This window comes from Pholcus phalangioides, unplaced genomic scaffold (assembly GCF_987345545.1).
Source record: "Pholcus phalangioides strain wild (caught in Gottingen) unplaced genomic scaffold, Ppha-v1.0 ptg000017l_1, whole genome shotgun sequence".
Lineage (NCBI taxonomy): Eukaryota > Metazoa > Arthropoda > Arachnida > Araneae > Pholcidae > Pholcus > Pholcus phalangioides.
In genome coordinates this window covers 43,652,349-43,665,551 of record NW_028301610.1, presented here as the reverse complement: position 1 = coordinate 43,665,551, position 13,203 = coordinate 43,652,349, and the positions used below count along the sequence as shown (strand labels likewise).

Below are 13,203 nucleotides of genomic sequence, written 5' to 3'. Positions count from 1 at the left end.
CTAGGAGCAGCAATGGATCACACAACGCGTTTACTCACATGTCAAACATTTGAAAAGTTTCACGGTAAGACAAAGATGGACTTTTTTCCGTAAGTCAAATTTGTGCTCAAAACTACTCAAAAAGAAGTAAAACTTCAAGTACCTTTTTTCTAAAACAATTTATTCTGCACAAAGATGGAAAAACAATGAATCGAAACGAAAGAAACTTAAAAATGAATTTGAAAAAGAATTTTGTTGTTTAAACTCAAACACGACCGAGTAATAATCTAGGAAAGTTGAGGTTTTCATCACATTTCAGCGAAAATACAATTTGATTGAGTTATCACCCTCCGATGCTTCCCGATATAAACAGATATTACGAAATGAACGCCCAAGCTGCATCCAAGATGCAGCAGACATTTCTCTTTACACACCGATATGGTTTCTCTTAAATGTTTTTTTCTGTTAATTTCGCGATATCGATTTACAGATCACTGTGCGCCGCGTCGATCTATAAATGTACTGCGTGTTTAGTGATATCGAACTGCACCTCGGGTCACTTAAGTGATATTTTAAGTGCTATGGAACTGTGCCGCTGTGATGTGGAACGGTAGCGTGGGTCACTTAAGGGATGTGAAAACGTTGCGCGGGTCAATTAAGGTATCTGGAACGGTGAAAGATCACTTAAGTAATCTGTAAATGGGCCTCGGCCACTTGAGTGATCTGGAACTGTGACGCGAGTCATTTAAGTGATTCGTAGATGTGCTGCGGGTTGCTGAAGTGCTTGGAACTGTGCCATAGTGATCTGTAAATTTGCCGTGAGCACCTAAGCGATTAGGGAATATGTCACGAACCACTCGATGGATCTAGAACTGCACCGCAGGCATTTAAGTGATCTGGGAATTTACCGGCAAGTTCATTTTTACAAAATTAGGTTTGAGTTTGCAGGCGATATTAGATGAATTTGAGGGACGCATTTGGCCCGTGGGCCATGGGTTGAGCATGTATGCTCTATGCGAATTAGTCAGAAACGGCAATTATTGACGTTATCACAAAAACCTCGCTACATCCGAAGACGTTATAAACAGAATTCAACTGTACTTTTTAATTCTTTTATTACATTAGTACGGATGTCACATTCTGATAGTGATGTAGATTCTGAAAGATTGATGACCGGTAAGCGTGCCAATTATTATAATGTGATGTGATGGGATGCATCAGCAGTTGCTTGAAGAAGTTATTTCGATCATAAGTCCTGAAACAAAAATATAAAGCTTCCGTTTGATCAACATTACTTTTCTCGAAGGGACTTTCTTCACTTCAAGAATACAGTATATACCAACTTGAACAAAAAATCAAGAAAATATCTCTTTCTTCTCCCGAAGATTTTTACAATTCCTTTCCATCTCCACGTCATTAAAGAACATGAGTTTGGCAAACGGTCTCGAGGTCAGATGTCCCGACATGTCTAGGGAGACGTCCACTTTTGCTCTCTCTCTCTCTCTCTCTCTTTCCAGTTGGACTATGGCCAAGATTTTTCTCTCGGAGCAGTTCTAGAACTACCCTTCGAGCAAAACGGAACAAAACAAAGCTAAAAATAAAAGACGCATGAAAAACTCCAAGATTGAAAATACATGGTGTTGGAAACTACATACCTTGGTGTGAATAATGGAAAGAAATTCTTAGTTTCATTATAGGATTTGATTTAAATAAATTGAAAGGCTGGGACTAATCTGTTAATTTCACACAAACCATGTTTCACAATGAACCATTTTTACTGCGGAGAATATGGCAACAGAATTTCTAACGTTTCTCGTATGTAAATAAATAGACCCGGTTGCAATTGGAAATTAATATACAATCTGGATATGTGTGTTAATTTAATCCAAAATAAAAGTTTTTTAGAGCGTTTACGTTGAAACTTCAAATTCATTACTTTGAGTAGTAATACAAATTACAGCGATCACTTCGCATACTCTACCATACATAAAGAATTGGCGGTTGTAGAAATCTGGTCTTATATTGTAATTTTTTGAAAACATTGGAATCTTTAAAAGCCAATTCACCAATAACAACCTAGTAGTATACCAAGATCTCTACGAAATATCAAATTTATCCTTTCATGTAAACATGGTGTTCAATTACTCGTAAGAGTAGAAAATTCAAGGATATTACAACTAGGTCATCGAAAAGATGCTATTCCTGTTTCATAATTTTACAGTTTCATAACTTTTGCGGTTGATTTTGTTAGTGTTACACTGAAAAAAAAAAAATTCTCAGTGGAATTTCTGAATTTTTAACTGAATGTATTTTTAATTCATCACTTGAAGGTATCACAGTATATTGACCACATATTGATCAAACAGCAGAATCAACCCAAGGTATAGGGCCTATACTGTTACAATCGGCAATCGGCAAGTGAGTACATATTTTCTATTCAGTTTCGAATTAGGCGTAGCAAGCTCGTGCCCACTAGAAGCTTGTGGCGGTAGAAAGAAGGGGGGTCGATGATGTTGACAAATATATTGAAATCTCTCCGCGAACATAATAAAATATTTATTTGCAAAATTAATACGACGAAGACAAAAAAAGGGTAATGGTAATCGAGAACATACGAGCGAGCTCTTCTGGCCGTGTCAGCCACACCGTTTCATGTATAACACTGTCTGGCTCAATTATACAGGACATTCGGCTCTCTGGGCCGAAACATGCTCTTTAGTTAATAATACACTGGATCCCCACAGTACTCCCCTCTGAGACCGTAAGCCGGTCAGGCTGGAGGAAAACGAAATCTTACAGTTCGACCAGAACGAGTTGTCACAGTTCGTGGAGGATCTGTTTTTGTTGTGTCCGATGTGGAACAGTCTGTCTCTCTTGTAAATTCTTCTGGAGTAGCGAGGACGAATGCCGGCTTGAGACGGTCGATTGACACGGTTTGAGATTTGCCATTGACGTCCAAGGGGTAGAACTTGTCAGTTCGTGTGAGAATCTTGAAGGGTCCGTTGTATGGTGCCTGAAGCGGTCGTCGAACTCCATCCACTCGGACGAAGACGTGGGTAGCTGTCGGCAAAGTCTTATGGACGAAGATGTCGTGCTGACCATGATGACTCGCCGGAACAGGTTTCAGGTTCTGCATGCGCTCTCGAAGATGAACCAAAAATTGGTCAGCTCGTGGGAAGATCCTGCAAGAGTGAAAATACTCACCTGGCAAAAGCAGTGTCTCACCATAGACAAGTTCTGCGGGACTAGCACCAACATCTTCCTTGAGGCTGCAACGGATTCCTAACAAGACGGATGGCAATGCTTTCGTCCAGCTGTTGGACTGGAGACACATGATGGAAGCTTTTAGCTGTCTATGGAATCTCTCGACCATCCCGTTAGCAGCTGGATGGTATGCCGTGGTTCTTGTTCTCTCTGTACCCAGTAGACTAGTGAAAGAATGGAACAGCGCAGATTCGAATTGTGCACCACGGTCAGTAGTAACAACCTCTGGGACACCAAACCTTGAAATTCATCCTGCAAAGGAAACTTCAGAAACAGATTCAGCAGTTTTATTAACCGTAGGAAACACTTCGGGCCACCGAGTAAACCTGTCAACGCATGTGAGACAGTAGGTGTAGCCTTGCGAATGTGGTAGAGGGCCAACGATGTCAATATGGACGTTCCTAAACCGAGATTTGGGTAATGCGAACTGTCCAAGTGGTGACTTGACATGTCTGCTGACCTTGCTCTTTTGGCAGGTAATGCAACATTTAGCAAAATGCGTGCAGTCTTTTTCTAGAGATGGCCATATGAATCTGCTTTTTACCAGCTTTGCTGTAGCACGTCCACATGGATGTGAAAGCGAGTGCATAGAGTCAAAAACTGCTTTTCGTAAGCTTTCAGGTACAAGAGGTCGAATAGCGCCTGTTGAGACGTCATATTGCAGATCGGGACCATCGGAAGAAACAGAAAATGGTTTCAAGTCCAATCCGGAATTGTCAAGCTTACAGGAATGCAAACTTTCATCGCGTTGCTGTTCCTGTGCCATGAGTTGATAGTCAATATTCACTGGCAGTTCTATGCCTGCCATACGTGAAAAAGCATCGGCGATAGGATTTTGCCCGCCAGGAACATGCCGTATGTTGATAGAAAACTGCGATATGAATTCGAGTTGTCGTAACTCGAACACTTGTCTGTCTTCTGGCAGAAGGCATAGGTGAGAGGCTTATGGTCACAAAGAATGGTGAACTGCCTACCCTCCAAGAAATGACGGAAGTGCCGAATAGCAGAATAAATTCCCAGTAACTCGCGGTCGTAGACACTGTAGTTCTTTTCCGTTGCAGTGAGCTTGCGGGAAAAGAAAGCAATGGGCTCAACTGTAGTTAAATGTTTTTGATTCAGAACGGCTCCGAGACTTGTGTCTGAGGCGTCGGTCATGAGAACCAATTCAGCGTCTTGTTTAGGATAAGCCAACATGGCAGCATTAGCGATCATGTCCTTGCAAGTCTGGAAAGCTTTCTCAGTTGCAGGGGTCCAAGCAATAAGGGTTTTGTCTTTCTTCTTTTTACTTTTCACCAGGTCATGGTGTGCAGCTTGTTTTTCGGCTGCTTTGTCCAGGAACCTATGGTAAAAATTTATGAGAGCTAAGAAGCGTCTCAAATCATACACAGTGGTAGGCTTCGGGTACTCGGCGATAGCACTGACCTTTTCGGGTAATGGCGATATACCCCTCGAAGATATGAGGTACCCAAGGAAGGGCAATTCGGTTTGGCCAAATACACATTTCTTGACATTGAAGACAACGCGATATTTATTGAGACGTTCAAAAATTTTGCGCAAGTCCTGCAGATGCGTGGTTTTGTCTTCACTAGCCACTAAAATGTCGTCGAGGTATACATAGCAATTGAGACCACGAACAACTTCGTCAATGAATCGCTGGAACGTCTGACCTGCATTTCTCAAACCGAAAGTCATGCGAGTGTATTCAAAAAGTCCTATCGGAGTTATGACAGCTGTTTTTTGTATATCTTTCTCGTTAACTGGAATTTGGTTGTAAGCTCTCACGAGATCCAATTTGGAGAAAAAAATTTTACCATTCAAGTCCATGCCAAAATCTTGGATGTGTGGCAGTGGGTATCGGTCCGGGATTGTAACGGCGTTGAGCCTATGAAAGTCTCCACAGACACGCCAGGATCCATCTTTCTTCGGAACGAGATGAATGGTACTTGCCCAAGGACTTGAGGACGGGCGAACTATACCCTGAGCCAAGAGCATCTGAAATTCTTGTCGTACCACGTCTAACTTCTCTGGGATAAGACGTCTGGCTTTTGAAGCTACAGGTGGACCATCAGTGAGAATACAGTGTGTTGGTGTTGTTGAATGATCAATAGGAACTTGATTGAGAGCAGTCTGCGTAATGTTTGGGAATTCGGACAGTAGCTGATGGTACCGGGAAGTACCAAAAATGGTCTTCAAACCAGGAGGCTGACCGGGCAAAACATTACCTCGTGCGTTAAGAGATGTCAATTGATCAATGAGTCGACGGTTCTTGATATCAACCAATAACTCAAATCGCTGCATAAAATCAGCTCCCAAGATAGGGCCGGAGACATTGGCGATGACAAATGACCAAGGAAAGTCTCTGCGTAAACCCAAGTCGAGCACTAAATGTTTATTGCCATATGTTTTAATAGCGGTTCCATTGACAGCGTATAAAATGAAGTTTTCGTTCACAACTGGTTTGCGATCACGTATGTGACTCACGGGAAAGACGGAACATGCCGCGCCTGAATCGATCAGAAAACGCAACCCAGTGTTGCGATCTGGAATGAATAAGCGGCAGTTGAGTCGGCTAACATCAGATGCCGCTAGTTCTGATGAGCTCGCAAGTTTCCCGAAAAATCACAGGGGCTGATGCATTTGCGAGCTTTCTCGGCGAAACGCCTGTGATACCAACAACGATTTTCGGAGGAAACACGATTTTTAGAACGATTTCTAGTTCTCGAATTCGAACGATTTCGGCTCTGAAAATGTCTTGTCGTGGAACGCCCCCGTGACAAAAGTTCAATTTGCTCGCTGAGACCTTCTAATTTTTTTTCAAAAGTTTGAATGATCGTGTCAGTAGAGGTAGCCGTGATAACCGGCGAAATGTTGGTAACTTCGGTGATTTTGTCTGCGACCAAGGTCAACTCTGTCAGTTGATCTTTGCTGACTGATAATATTTGTTGCATGTTTACTGGGAGTCGTTGTAAAAACAACGATCTCAACACATCGTCAGAGACATGATCTTGTGCTAAATCTTTCATTTGTCGCAAGAGCTGAGAGGGTTTCTTATCACCTAATTGTAAGTCTTGGAGAAGCGAACGAAATCGCGCATTTTCAGATTCTGCGTACTGGGCGATTATACGGTTTTTAATTGCGTCGTAGGCACCTTCGCTGGGGGGGCTGCGTACTATATCGCTAACAGAAAGCAGTACATCATTATCGAACACGGCGACAACGTTGTGGAATTTAGTTTGGTCATTAGTTGTACCAGCAACTTGACTTCATCGACCCCCCTTCTTTCTACCGCCACAAGCTTAACCATAAAAATCAGTACGACTAATTTCGCTATAAATATACAACATAATAAAGATTATACAGCAAACAGATATAATGAATCCTTTCCACAGCATTTTGCATCACAGTATAAATAGATAAACTGTTTAAATGGAAGTTGAGTATTTTGGTAAAAGTTTACTATGTTTGACTGTATATACACGGAACAGAACAAAAATATTTTTTCTCTAAATGCAGCATACTGTTTCGAAATTTTTTCTAATCAATTTTGAATGACTAAACTAAAAAAAACCCCTTCCATATCATCAGAATTTCCAACTGAAAATATTCTTAATCGAGAAATGGTATTCCAATACACTGAATATACATTGTTGCGACAGAAATATTTAATAAGGATCATCCAATATCTTATAGAAATGTAACAATAATACATCTTGGAATCAAAAATGACAAATGCATTCAAATCACAAAAAAGAATAACTCGTAGATAATTTTTGTTTTTATTTTTGCCCGGAATCTGTACACATTCTTTGGTTGTTTCTTGATTGTCTTCAGTCAACAGATTTCCAATCGAGGCAATTTCGTCTCCATTTCCTCGTTTCTTTCTTATTCTTCTACTTTTTTGCCGTATTCTTTTATCCTCCTTTATTTTCTTTTTCTTTCTCTTGGCTATCAGATACAGGAGGACGTGGATTCCTGTATTGTCTTGGCATTTGATTAATAGTTCCTGAGAAACTCCGCTTTCTTGAGCAGATGGAGGAAAGGCATGCCATACGGAATGACCAGAGGAAAAACAGAAAGAAAGGAACCAAAAAAAAAAAATAAGGAGAAAAAGGATAAGAAAAAAAAACCCCGTAGGAGTAGGCAACGTAACAGCAACATTTGGTCCCAAGATGACTGCCCTCTTTTATTTATTTATTTTTTTTCTTCAGGTTTTTGCTTATTTGCTGACGAATAAGACGGTATGCTTCTTCTAAGAAAACTAGGCAAAGAAAAGATAATAAAAAAAAATATATATCCGAAATAGTTTCGAAATAGTTTCTGGATGCAGTTTGGTTCTATGAGAAACATTAGGCGATTTTTTTTATATAGCTAAAAAATTTTCAATAAACCATGCCCACTACCATCATATTGTTGTCCAGAAATGACCTCATCAAATTTCGTGAAAAACACTTATTTGTCAATGACATCACTGGATAGAAGAAATTAATTGAGTTGTGTTTATCTTCAGCTTAATCGAAATGTTGAGGATGGAGTAAGTGATTGATGAATGAAAGAAATAGAAATAGTTGTATTATTATTTTTTTAACATTACATACCTATATATATAATTCCTAGACTCGTGCTCAGAAATGGAGAAAGAAAGATTAAGATACACATATTTTTATTTTATTTTAAGTGATTAAAACTTGAGTTGTTAAAAGCTTGTAGAATAACAAAGAAGATTATAAAAAGTTTGGGATTTTACAAATTTTACTTCCACAAAATTTTCATGAATAACATAACTTTGAATTTAAGTGAATCTGGATGTCCAAATATGTAGACATGTTGAACAGCTATAAGGACAGCTATGCTATTTAAAAAAAATACGCTCGTAACTTGGAATTTTGGTAGCGTTTTATTAGAGTTTTGACGGTCATCGTACTCATCTGTTGAATGTTAAGCGAATCCGCACAATTGTGGGTGCCTCTTATTTTAAGTATTTTTAATGACGTTTTTTTCTATCTATTTTAAGAATTTTTAATGTTTTTTGTCTGCTAATTTTAAGCGTTTTATATAACGCCTTTCTTGCCTATCTATTTTAAACCTATAAATGTTTTTTTTTGCCTACCGATTTTGAGAATTTTTTATGATTTTTCTTTTACCAATTTTGAGAATTTTTTATGATTTTTCTTTTACCAATTTTGAGAATTTTTTATGATTTTTCTTTTACCAATTTTGAGCATTTTAACACTTTTTTGCTGCATATATTGAGTGTTTTAATACCTTCTGCCTGCCTAGTTTTAATCTTTTGAATGTCTTTTTGCCAATATATTTTAAAAATTTATACCTATTTTGAACATTTTTAATGCTTTTGTCTGTCAATTTTAAGCATTAAAAATACCTTTCTGCTGCCTATATTCAGAGTTTTGATGTCTTTTTACCTGTGAACTTTAAACCTTTTAATTGACTATTCGCCTGTCTATTTCGGAGCTTTTTAAATGTCTTTTTCGCCCACTTTAGATGCTTTTTTGCTTCCTATCTTGAGCGTTTTGAATTTGAGTTTGTATGTCTATTTTCACAATTTTTAGTGCCTAAAATTCCTTTCTCTAATCATCAGTATCACCAATTTTTTTGTGCTCGTTAACGTTTAGGATATTTTCGTATCAAAGGGGTTAAAAGCAAGAGAAAACTACAAGCATAAGAAAAAAATACATAAACTCTCACATTTTTCAAGAAATTGAAACTGTCATTTTTTTATGATATGACACGGCAGTTATTTAACCTTTTTGCTGACACGCTGCACACACACACATACATTGAGTATACACATATACTTGTGCCCTGAGAAAGCTATGACTTATACTTTGGTGATCTCCTATTTTTTTGGTTGTTTCTTTTCTACTTTAAGCAACGACGAAATGCATGTGGTCCGGTGTTACCTCACAGCTCATTAAAATTCCATTACTTGCCAGTCGTTGCATCTTCTACCATCATTCCCTTCTTCCATCTAGTCACAGCTTATGCCTACTACTACTACAGTACATCCTCTTTCCGTAGGAAAAATGCACCTACATCTTTTTTTGAACCACTCTCTTCTACCACTGACTGTTTCTGCATGCATGATCTATGAGCTACTACGCTCATCATCCTCTTATTTATATATATATGTTGGTTTTTTTTTTTTCCTTTCCTTACTTATAAATATATATTTTTTCCTTCATTTTTGCCTTAAATTCCTTTTTTTTCCTACCCTCTCACCATCTCACCACTGTTTACACACTTCCTAAGATGAAGACTTAAAAAATAATATTTCGAGATGCGAGAGCTTTTGGATCTCGAAGATTATGCATTTTTATTCCACTCTCTCTTGCTAGTTTTTTGAATTTTTAATGCCGCTTCTCCGTCTTAATTTACTCTGCTTATGTATTGCCACAACAAAACACACAAATATGTATATTATAAGAAATAAAAATAAAATAGATATTGTGTTGTGTGTATTGGGAAGTGAATATTTTCAACGAAGCCTATCGCTTGAATTCTCCATTCTTTACTTCTCTTAAATCAAAGATTAAAATTATTTTCTCAACTTTACACAAATTATGTTATGACAATTAAACTATAAATACGAAAATATTCATCTCACATGTTGGTCATCTTTTTTTTTTTTTTTTCGTATAATTCATTTTAGTCCACTGTAATTTGCAGTAGCCCTTCATTTTATCACCATTAGCAATTTTTGGGTGATTTTAGCAACAATTGGCGAATTTACGTGAGTTTGGCATCATTTTTGGCAGCAACTAGTGATATAACGTATTTTTATCGGGTAAATATGGTCTGTTGATGATTAAAACAGCTGTCGAAATGATTTTTGTAACCATAGGGCCCGTACTTTACGGACATTCCAATATTTTTTCAGTTTTTATGATCTCCAAAATTACAATAGAATGTCTTGTTTTTTAAAAAGCTTACTCAAATTCAATTATCTGCACTAAAATTGTAGATACATGTGGATAATTTGCATAGATTTTATAGCTATAAATATCCAATTTTTTATAAAATAAATTTCATTCTAATATTTTCACTGCATTTTATTCGTTCAATAACTTTCAAGAAGTATGCGTAAATTTTATGTGGGACTGTATCCCTTTATTTCCTACTGATTGGTGATTTTTTAAAATACATGTGAACATGTTCAACTCAGCAATGACTGTAATGTGCTATATTTTCATTGACTAACCCGATTTTCTGTGATATTCTCGATGAAATTCGGTTACCTTACTCGTTGTTGTCGCATAATAGATGGAATTCCATCATTTGTTGAAATTAACCTAACATATGATCGATACAGGACAAAATTTAAGTCTAAAAATGAAAATTTGCACGAAAAACTTTTAGGTTCTTTGAAACTTGGAACTATGAGGCATAATGATGGTCCAAGGCATTAGAGACAATCATTATGCCTTGCCGAGTCGTGTAGCAGCGGTTATCAATTTCCATATCGGCTACTAATATTACTTATTACTGCCCATTCTATACGCTCTAAGTACCACCAATTTCAATCGTTTCCATGCGAGTAATCGCGTTGGAGCCGGGAGTTCTGAGGGTGCTTGAACAAACAAAGCAACTTATGGCATAGGTCCCGATACCCTCAGAATTGATTCAAAACCGAAATTTCCTAAATTTATCTCAATACGAGCATTCACAAGTTTTACACACTTCCGACGCAGAAGCTTCGCGCAGAGGATTCTATAGGCTTGCTATAGATGGTGTTGGCACAGGCCATTTTAGAAGACATTTATGCTAGTGAACAACATTTCACAAGCAGCGCCATCTTAACGCAGGGGCCTACCAAAAATAAGATCTGGTTGAAATTTTCGAAAGCAATCATGTAAATTTCAATAGTGGGGGGGATGAGAAAAACCATTTGGCCCAGGGGCTCATGATGCTCATAAGACGGGGTTCAGAATCGGTATTCAAAGAGGAGCTGGCACTAAAGGCAAGCACCTTCAGCATTAGACATTTGCCATTTTAATAAAGCCAGCAGGCCAATAAACTTTTGTAAGCATATATAATCAAAGAGCTAGGCGGGCAACTTGCATTGCAGACCACCAGCTCTATGTATTCCCAAAATTTTAATGCTCACAGCACCTCTGCTCAATTACAAGGTATTTTATACGACACTCTTAAGTGACGGAACAAATGGTATTAGGAATAAAAAATTTATTGATATTTTCAATTTAATTTTATTTCGAAAATCTCTTGCGATAACAATGAGCAGCAAGATTAATCGATAACCAATCTCACGACACCTTGGGCACCGTACACAATTTATGTCTCACTGCTGTATGATAGTATTTTCCATTTAGCGAACATCCGAGGACCCCCTTGGTAAAATACGAGGAGACCAGAATGCCTTTGAGATGTCATAGCCCCCTTTGCCTATATATTCGATTCCAATTTATCCCTAAGTCTGAAACACCTTTTTCGGAGCCCTTAGGGACATCTTGTAGTGGTATGTGGACACCTTTTAGTGTCTTCAGATGACTTTAAAAGTCCGTTTACACGCGTTAACAAATTTAGTAATTAACTAAATTTCAAGTCTTCAAGTACTACTTTAAAATGTATGCAGACATTAAGGTCCGTTTATGTGGATTCAGTTGTCAAAGGGTTTAGTTGCCATGTATACAAGTAGGTCAGAATCTACGTTTAATTTTTTCGGTTAAGTAGTCTTTATGCGCAGGAGCCATTAGGCGTGCCCTCGTATTATTCAATGAACATTCACCACTTGATTACTTACGTTGGAACAGATTCTAGTACTTGACAACTTAACCACTAAACTACTAAATCATTTGACTACTAAATTGCATGGCGCGTGTAAATGGGCACGCGTGTAGACGGCTCAATCATCCTGTGATGATCTGAAATCTTTTCTTTCCAACATGAAGTTCTTAAAATGACGTATAGATGGCGTACGTATATACATTCAATTTTTTTTTAATTTCTTCATTTTTTTACAAATTTGCTTGTACTATATAGGATGGGTGTACATTTTTGAGTAGTGGAAGAGTGGCTGTCTGCCATCAAGCTCTATTTTGTTGGGGATTGTGGGTTAAAAATCAGAATCTGTTTGTATCATGAGTTCATACCTTTTTTATAGTGTACCACACAGCGAAATCTGTACGAAACGGAGAACGTCGAGAAACGTAAATAATATTCAATTTTAGACAGGTTTCCGTTTTGTAAAGTTGCACACGAAAGCATTAATCAATGAAGGGACTGTTTTTTGATTCCATAAAAAAAATTACAGGTTTCCGTCTCCTACAGTGTCCGTCTTAAATAGGTTTTTTTCACTGTATTTGCAACGTATGAGTTTGAGTGCCATCTATCTTTCACAAAAGACAACTTCAAAAAAGAATTTTTTTTTACGCTGCCGTTTAAGGAGAAGCATTTCTCCGACTATTCCTAAGGCAGCATAAGACTTAATGGTCTTGTATGTCGCAGTGGTGGGGGTTAAGATGTGAACGGAGCGATTTGAATGTTAGAAAAAGTCATATTCCACAACTGACATTTTTTTTCTTCTTCATTGGTGGGTCAAATAAAAAAACCGGGTGGGAAATTTGGCCTACCGATTAGCACGTTAAAAAATGTTTGGACCAGCAACAACATCAGATATTAAGAATGAAAAAAAAAAAATCGCCATCTGTTATGGACAAGTCTTTAAGAACGACTTGATGAATTTAGTGTGGAACTTCAAACAGATAGGATGGATCACTGGGTGGTTTGTGAAGATTCTTCTTAACTAAGAATCAAGTTCCTTTGGCGGTAAAAAAAAATTTATTTCCCTTTTTTTTGTATGAGTGGGAATCTGAAATGGAAGAAAATTGGTGCACAGTTCATCAATCTAACGCTTCTCTGTCTCTCTCTCCAAGTCCTTTTTCTTATTTCTTTTTACTTGGGCATTATTTCTTTCTTTTCTAAGAG

The 13,203-nt window shown here is 37.8% G+C and overlaps 1 protein-coding gene across 1 annotated transcript; it reads right to left on the bottom strand.

Annotated features, from left to right (window-relative positions):
- Nucleotides 1-2,749: 2,749 nt before the first annotated feature.
- On the bottom strand, nt 2,750-3,352 carry LOC149073493 (uncharacterized). The gene has a single exon (XM_089247271.1). The coding sequence runs from the start codon at nt 3,350-3,352 to the stop codon at nt 2,750-2,752; it is 603 nt and encodes a 200-aa protein (XP_089103397.1).
- Nucleotides 3,353-13,203: the final 9,851 nt, after the last annotated feature.

Excerpts from the sequence above, each read along its gene's own strand:
- LOC149073493 (XM_089247271.1), bottom strand. The coding sequence starts at position 3,352 with ATGGTCGAGAGATTCCATAGACAGCTAAAAGCTTCCATCATGTGTCTC.